This window comes from Electrophorus electricus, chromosome 17 (genome assembly GCF_013358815.1).
Source record: "Electrophorus electricus isolate fEleEle1 chromosome 17, fEleEle1.pri, whole genome shotgun sequence".
Lineage (NCBI taxonomy): Eukaryota > Metazoa > Chordata > Actinopteri > Gymnotiformes > Gymnotidae > Electrophorus > Electrophorus electricus.
The window spans coordinates 8757024-8765629 of NC_049551.1; the positions used below are offsets into that span (position 1 = coordinate 8757024).

An 8606-nucleotide genomic window follows, 5' to 3' on the forward strand; every position below is an offset into this window, starting at 1 on the left:
ATCCTGTCTTTGGAGATAAGCTTCCTATTTGAGTAAACTCATTACCATGGGTCATTCGAGTTGCTCTAAGTTTATGTGTACTATTTTAGGCTGTAGTACAGATGTAACGTCTTGATCTTTTCAAACAGGATAGCTACGTTAGATATCCTGTTTTACAGTAACATTGCAAAACGTTTGCAGACATTGATTACAGTGGTGGGGCAACACGTAGTTTGTCTGTCTCTGTTACGTTTATGCTTCTTAGCTACAGAAATTGTCAAAGGGGTGAGGGACAGTTTGAGTAACCTCCTGAGTACATGTATTTGGTTTCCAAACCAATTATAGACGATATAAATAGCTTTTCAGCAAAGGAGTTCTAGCATATTTTTCTGGTATTGTACCAAAAATCTACATTTTCGAGAATTAATTAGTTTCATGGACGTGGATTAAATCTAGACCTAATCTATAGTAAAATAAATTTCCAGATGGCAAAGGCAGTAAGATAATTTAGCCCTAGCCTAGTTTAAACCTATGGCCGGAACCTGTTTTCATAACCTAACATCCGTGCTCCTCCTGTGTGTACAGCCGAGGTCAGGACGACGTTGCTTGACTAAATCACGTGACAGTTGTCGGAAGCGTACACACTTTTGCTTTAGCACACTGACAGGATCTGGCTCAGACAAGCGAAGGCGTGTGCGTACCGAGCTGGCTTAGCTGAACAGGTTTGTTGTTACTTTTATTCGTTTATCCATTAGATAGTTAAAAACACGATCACGAAATACCATGTCTCGTTAACTTCAATTTTCTTTGCATCCCACAATAAGACATGCGTTTGTACCCTCTATTAATAGTCATACAGTGAAATGGTGGGCAGTGGTATTTTTCAGCCATTACTCCATTTACTCTGTTGAAAAATGGTGGAGTCCCGAGCTAAGCCCGATATATTTTTATGCATTGATTAATGCTTAGTTAATTTTTAAAAAAGATTCCGGTAATGCCGTGTGTAATATGTTCACTATCTTGTCGTTTTTCAGCGCTCCCCTAACGGAGCATTAGGATGGAGCCGGCCTCCTCACAATGGAGTTCGACTGTTAGCATTAAGATCTGGCTGAAAGGGCCCCAAACCACAGAATGGCATTTAATCGTTATTAGTATATCTACATATATTATGAATTAGTCGTGAGATTGGTATTATTTGAATATCATAAGGCGTCTTTTTCGAAAGCGCTTCCTTACAGCAGGTGATGACAGGTGTTTTGGGAGGATGTTAAATCTGGAAATGCAACAAAAATACCATTCAATCGGATTATAATCGACGTTTTGTTAGCGTCAGTATATGTCATTATATGTTAATATATGTATTTAGGCATATGTATCATTTAAAATTCGCGTTGTTAAATTGTGTCGTCTTGTTTCGGTTCAGTTTGTGAACACAGCAACGTGGTTATGGTGAGATGTTTATGGTGAGCCTATATCACAACCTTTTGTGTTGCTACTCAGACAGAGGGCCTTTCATATTTAAGACATATTTAGTTCATAAAACTTCAGATTTTAGTGTTATAGAAAAGGTGCTTTTTAACAATATTTTTAAATAGCATTACTTTTCTTACCATGCTTCGCAGTGCTCTGACTGTAAACACGTCTGTGCTGTGTTCTGGAGATCCGTTAGCAATACCGACCTTTAATTTTATTTTAAGCATCTCTCCTACACAGAAACATAAAATGTTTCTCTCATTTGGTATTTAATTATTCTGTTAATGGGAATTTTCCATTAGAAGTCTTGCATAGTCCTGAAAAAAAGGTCCACTACTCATCCTTATTATGCCTCGTTGATGTAAGAGAGTCGGTGTTAAGAAGAATGATAAATGAAGCTGGCTAGTTATAGTCTGGCAATATATGCAGTTTTATGCCATTTGCCTGATCTGTATTGGCCAGTAGGTAGTAACATCATATTTAGTAGGCTGTAGGTAGTAACTTCGTATTAACATTTTATTTGAATATTACAGTCAGGTTATAATAAAATGCATTGTTTATAAAATTAATAAAGTGAATAAAGTGTATCATTAGCCAAAGTGAGTTGGATAATATCAAAATGGTGTCCTTTAGAAAGTGCAATAGGACATGTAGTCCTGCTTGTGTGTTTGTTTTAATATCATGTGCTGAAAGTTTTTTTCATTTTATTTTCATTTTTTGTCATTGGTGTTACAGACCATGTGTTTGGCAGGGCACCTCACATGACCATATGTCCATGTTATTCAAGCAGATGGACACTCTTCTGAGATTTATCTCTGTTTTATGACTCAAGGGTGGCAGATGATGTGAATGCATCAAATATGAATTGTTTTTATGAATATATAGGTGGATGGGGTGATTTACCGGGTCGCCATTGACGAGATTTGGTAGAGATATCTCTCTACCATAGAGTCCCATTCTTACTATTATTTTCTCTCTCTCTCTCTCTCTCTCTCTCTCTCTCATTCTCTCAATGTTATAGCCAGGTCATGTCTTTAAAGATGGAGATGGATGTCAGTGGTGTGTCTAGGGCACCCATATCCGTGTTACCTGCAGCTGAGGTCAAAGCTACACTGAAGCCAGAGGTAGACAAACCACGCTGCTCCAGTACCCCCTGCTCACCCATTAAAAACACAGTCTCAGGCTACCAGATCCTCCACATGAACTCCAACTACTTGGTGGGCTTCACCACTGGAGAGGAGCTTCTCAAACTGGCTCACAAGTGGTCCAGTCCAGAGAAGAGTGGCGCTGAGGCTCTGCCCAGCCCAATGAAAAAGCCTGTGGATTTGGGCTTGCACCGCGCCTCGCGCCTTTACAAAACCAAAAGCCGCTACTACCAGCCCTACGATATCCCCGCAATCAACGGGCGCAGGAGGAGACGCATGCCCAGCTCAGGCGATGCCTGCTTCAGGTCCCTGGCGGTGGGGGAGCCCAGCAAGGCCCTGCATGGCCCCCTACCCCTCTGCCTGCTCAAGGGTAAGCGGGCGCACTCCAAGTCCCTGGACTACCTCAACCTGGACAAGATGAGTCTCAGGGAGCCAGCGGACACTGAGGTGCTGCAGTACCAGCTCCAGCATCTCACGCTGCGGGGTGAGCGCATGTTCACCAGGAACAAGACATGAGCGCCTGCTCCTGGGCCACGCACACCCTTCGTCAGGCCCTGCCCTGCCCCTTGCCAAGAGGGATTTGGCTGCTGTTTTGGGCCTCGTGTTTCTCCACTCAGATCATAGGCAGTCTCTGTAGTAAAGCGCCCATAGGCCACTAATGTTATTTTAAGAACTGTTTGTTAACCAAAAGGTTCTATGAGGTACTGTCTAGGCCCGACTAACTTAAACATTAATCTGTGAACAAAAGTTGTTTTAATAGTGTGTGTGTCAAGGGGATCCGTTTATATGAGGGTGAGGTCATTCAGGATTAGCAATAAATGATATGCTTAACAATTGCTACTACTGTATGTGCGTGTACGCCTGTGCTAAGGTCACATACCTTTGTGTGAAAATGCCTCTTTGCAAAAATGTATGTATGCTCTGCACTGGATCTCACTGTTATGACATTTATTTATATATATATATATATTATTTTTTTTTTTCTCCCTGTTTATCATAGTTCATGGCGTTCTCCTACCATTAGCATTTTAGCATTAGCTTCTTAGCATCTTTAGATGTGTCAGTGGGTGAGCTCACCTCCACCTTTTTGCCCTGTTTCTTTTTTCTTTTTCTCTTTTTTTTTTTTTTTTTTTACCTCCATCAGGCAAGAATCTGTATGTAATACACTGACTGTTACACAATCTGGAGGGTATTTGAAGCAATGATGTTAGAGGATTTAAGTAGGAGAAGCTTATCTTCAGAGATCCTGAGCTAAGATTAGCACCTCATATACACACTATTAATCCCCCTTCCACTTTTCTCAATCTGTGCTTTATACACCGCAGGACACTGAATTTGAGATGATTTTAGTCCAGATTTTACGTAATTCTTCATGGTCTGGATTTTTTTTTTCTTTTGTGCATTTAAAATGCACCTAAAACAAAGAGTGTATATGGCCAGTGGGAACATTAAGTATGTCCATATACACAATGTTTTTTGTTTATTATTTTTGTTCATTTCTTGTGTTGGTGCACAGCATTTATATTAAAACAAACCAAAGGATGAACCTTAGGTGTCCTGGGGAAAACTTGATCAAAAATGTGATTTTTGTTTAACACCAGACAATCATATCCACAGTTTTTACCCAATAAGCCACTTGCTTATAAACAACTAATTCTATTTGCTCATACTTTGGTGCCAATCAGGCATAATATTTGCCATGATACAAGTTCATGTTGTGTCTTACTATTTAAAGCTATAAAGTAGCATAATATTTATTGACTATTATTACTAACCTACCACTACCACAGTTAATAGTGTGAATCTGATGTACTTGTTTAAAGCATGCAGTGGGGTTTTAAGGCCAGCTTACATTGCTTTTTCTGGTGTTTAAGATTTCAAGTAATGCCTTGTACTGTATGTCTACAGTTTTCATAGCTCTTTTTTAATCCTCAAAAGTTGACTGAAATTGAGTTTAATACACTGTAAAGGAATTTTAACTTGGTTCCTAATCTGTTTAATTTGTTTTATTTTTTTCTTAATATGGTTTGAGACTTTAAAGTTTAAAGGTACATTGGGCTGTTAAGGTATCAAACACGCAATGCTCTTTTTAGTGATTGGATAAACATTGTTGAGAGTGCTTAGTTAGAAGCTACAATGCCTTTGTTTATTCCAGACATGTTTTGCAGTTTTTCATCAGGGGGATGAGTGTGACTGAGTGTAATGTAAGGTTATGTCCTAACTGTACCTTTAATTAACAGGTTATTTAATACTTGTTGTGTTTTTTTTGGGTCCCCCCCCCCCAATCTCATATTTGCTCTCATACCTTTATTGTAGATATCTTTTATGAACACTGAGAAGAGCAGCTTGGACTCATGGATATCAAACATGATATGTTGGTTTCTTGGTTTCCTTCTGTCCTAACTGAACACTCAACTGGATAACTTCTATTTTTGGTTTTGGTAATACAGTGATTTTTGGTTTGAGCATGCCACAATTTGCCACTTAAGGTAATTAAAAAAACCCCAAAAAAACTGATGTGCTGAGCTCTGCCACGTACCATATGTTGCAAAGTTAGGGCATTGGACACTTTTATTGAAATCTGGAGTGAGCCAGGCTATTTCCCTGTTCACCAGTGTGGTAATGCAAAGGCAACGCTCAGCTCATAGTTTTTCGCTCACGTGGAAAACGTTTTCCCTACTGGCTTTGCTGGACCTGTAGTTTTCATATCACTTGAAATGTCACATACTCGCGTAACTAATGTAAACACTAAGACTTCGTTTGCAGGCCTACTGTTGCCTTCACATTGTCTCACTCTGCTCCTGGACTCTAAAGGCTTAAAAGAAAACCTTGTCATATCATTGTTTGTGATGTAACATGTTTTTACTGTTTCTGCATTGGCATAAAAAGTTAACCTGCTGAATTCTTCAACGTGGGGAGGAAAAATGGAAAATGTCGTTTCAAAGGACAAAGTAAAATGCTTACATTTTGGAAAGATTTTAAGTTGTAGCATTGAAGTATATAGATAATGTACTTTTGTGGATGAAAAGACGTAAGGAGCTATTATAGGTCATAATGCCTGGAGCTCTATTTAAAACACGTACTACAACCTGTCAGCATTTTCTGATCTTTTCCACTGATTGTTTTACTGATTGATGTTCACAGACGGATGGCAACAGTTCCTCATTAATCCTGTGTTCTGTAACCCAGTGGTTCTTCATTTTTTTCATAGTCCTGGTGTGTGTCCATGTGCTCAGCAATGCTATTATTTGTCTTAAGTTTAACCTTACACTTACTATTACACTCTATTAAAACACTACACTTATGTTGTCTGTGGTTCTGTGATTTAATGAAGCTGCTATGAGTCTTTCAGGAAATTTGCATTAAAATGCAGAAATATAGTAATTATAGCAATAGGATCAGTACTGGCATGTTCTGATGAACAAATGAAGAATAATTTAATTAATGTGCATTTTATTCACTCAAGTGTTTATTCATTTATTTATATATGTTCTTTGTTTTTGGGCTTAAAGATACTTAATCTTAGTTTTAAGTGTGTGAGCTAATTGAAGATTATTGTACATGAGGAAAATATACATTTGCTCAGTTATGTTCAATCATGGGGAGTATGGATCACAGGAAACCAGCTAGAGGGAGCAGAGACTTCCTGTCATCTGATGCTCAGTTCACTATGTACAAGGCCACACATGCCTTCAGATTCTCATAAGGGTCAGTTTTAAGAATATTCTTAAATCAAAATGTCTCAACTATAAAAGGCTTTGCTTTTATAGCAGTGAAGCAAATAAATACCAGTAAGATTAAACCAGATCTTTGTCAACATTATATAGCTAGCTAAGAGCAAATCACAGCAGAGTGAAAGTCAAACTTCAAAATGATACATTGTTTGAGGAAGTTCCTACAAACATGACAAAAATGTTGAAGATACAGAACTTCCTCAAACAATGCTCTGTATAAGGGGAAATACAATATAAGAGAGTGCAGAACCCAGAGCTTCACACCCAGAGATCCACTACCAGACTGCAACAAAATGAAGACGATGGTTTTCCTTTTGCTTCTGGTGCTCTCAGGTGCCAAGCAGTTTGAGAGATGTGAGCTGGCCAGAACCCTGAAAGCAGCTCAGATGGATGGCTACGAAGGTGTCAGTCTGGCTAACTGTGAGTAGTCCTAGCAGCATTGAAGTTCTCCATATCTTTCCCTTGTGCAAGCAATCTGGTCCAGACAGAGGAATTTCTGTTTCTTTTTATATTTGAGTGAGTAGTTAATGCAGTGAAATTGAGGTGTATGATGCTGCGCACACTGTAAGTATTACACAAGAGGTACCACAATATGCATGATATAGACAGTCAACAGTGTACTGCGTCACATGTGGAGTATTAGATTTGTTGTGTTTGCATTAAGATGTGAAATATGTCTAAGAAAACAAACTATTCTTTTATCCTTCAATAGGGGTTTGCTTGACTAAACATGAGTCCAACTACAACACTCAGGCCATTAACCACAACCATGATAATTCAACGGACTATGGGATTTTCCAGATCAACAATCGTTACTGGTGTTCTGATGGCAAGTTCCCCAGCCATAACATCTGTGGAGTCTCCTGTGCTGGTAAAAAAACATTTCCCAGAGTTATGGAATCTAAGCAGCAAAAACAGCTTGTTTTGAAATCACTGTTTTGAAATCACTCTGCTGTCTCAAGAACAACCTCATTTACATATCTCATCTTGTTCATCCTAGAGCAGTTAACCCCACCCACTTCACCCACTTCCACTGTAGTTCTTCAGAGTGCTTTTTGAATGTGGCACTGTACAGGGCAGCCAATCACCACTTTGACCTCAAACACAGTTCAAAGTTTCATATCTTGCTACAATTCACTTGAACATGCTACATATTCTGAATTACTCTTTTGTATCAGTTAAGAAAATCTTAGTAGTAAACAATGCTGGACTCATGACATTGTCCTAACACTCAATTTCTCAAACAGAATTACTCACTGACAACATTTTAAAAGCCATCCAGTGTGCTAAGACCATAGTAAAACAGCAGGGCATCAAAGCATGGTAAGACTAAATATAAATATAAATATCTATCTTTAATATGACTATTTATCTTTAATATGAATATCTATCTGTTGGTTTCTTTGTTTATTTATTTAAGGTATGCTTGGCGTAATTATTGCAAGGGTCATGATGTAAGCATTTACATCGAAGGCTGTGGAGTTTAAATGAAGAATGATGGACTGAAATTATGTACTTCACACTGACTGAAATAAACTCCATGAGAAATATTTGCTCTTCTTAAATGTGTTCTAGGAATATTTGTTGAACATATCGATACATGTTGGGATAAACATAAAACATTCATGTTATATTTTGCTACTATTAGATGGATTAGACAACATTTGTGACACAGATCACTGACCAAGTACACGGTCCTTGTGAAGCAGAAGATAATGCTATACTACATCTTCACCAAAGGTTATGAAGTGTGAAAAAACTTGAATCACAGATGGAAAATGTATCTAATAAATTAAATGAAAAATACAATCATCAGTATAAATTAATGTAATGAAAAAAACAATAAATTGCTTGAATATACAAATATACTGCTGCATATAAAGAGCCCATCAATTTTATTAACCATTCAGAATTAACAGTGATAGTAATATTAATGGCAATTGCACCTAAATATGACAGAATATATGTTTCAGGCAGTGTTGCTCATGGATCTGTGTAACCAACCACTGTCTGTAAATTTCTGACTGCAATATTACTGATTTTCATTCTTTCCCATTACTTACATACTGATTAGTCACTGCATCCATTTTGTGTGAAATTGGGAGTGAGCCAGTCTATTTCCCTGTTCACCAGTGTGGTAATGCAAAAGCAATGCCCTGCTCATAGTTTTCTGCTAACATGCAAAAGGTTTTTACTACTGGCTTTGATGGCTCTTTAGTTTTCACATCACTTGAGATAACACATACTCGTGCAACTAATGTAAACATTAAGACAA

At 38.1% G+C, this 8606-nt stretch overlaps 2 protein-coding genes across 2 annotated transcripts; both read left to right on the forward strand.

Annotated features, from left to right (window-relative positions):
- The first annotated feature begins 615 nt into the window (after positions 1–615).
- On the forward strand, positions 616–3537 carry macir (macrophage immunometabolism regulator). Its single transcript, XM_027009059.2, has 2 exons — positions 616–701; positions 2474–3537. Exon 2 carries the CDS (start codon positions 2481–2483, stop codon positions 3111–3113), a length of 633 nt encoding a protein of 210 aa, XP_026864860.1. The 5' UTR covers positions 616–701; positions 2474–2480; the 3' UTR covers positions 3114–3537.
- Positions 3538–6541: 3004 nt separating this feature from the next.
- LOC113576776 (lysozyme C-2) lies at positions 6542–7896 on the forward strand. Its single transcript, XM_027009069.2, has 4 exons — positions 6542–6751; positions 7044–7202; positions 7579–7654; positions 7752–7896. The coding sequence occupies exons 1-4, from the start codon at positions 6625–6627 to the stop codon at positions 7816–7818; spliced, it is 429 nt and encodes a 142-aa protein (XP_026864870.2). The 5' UTR covers positions 6542–6624; the 3' UTR covers positions 7819–7896.
- The last annotated feature ends 710 nt before the right edge of the window (positions 7897–8606 follow it).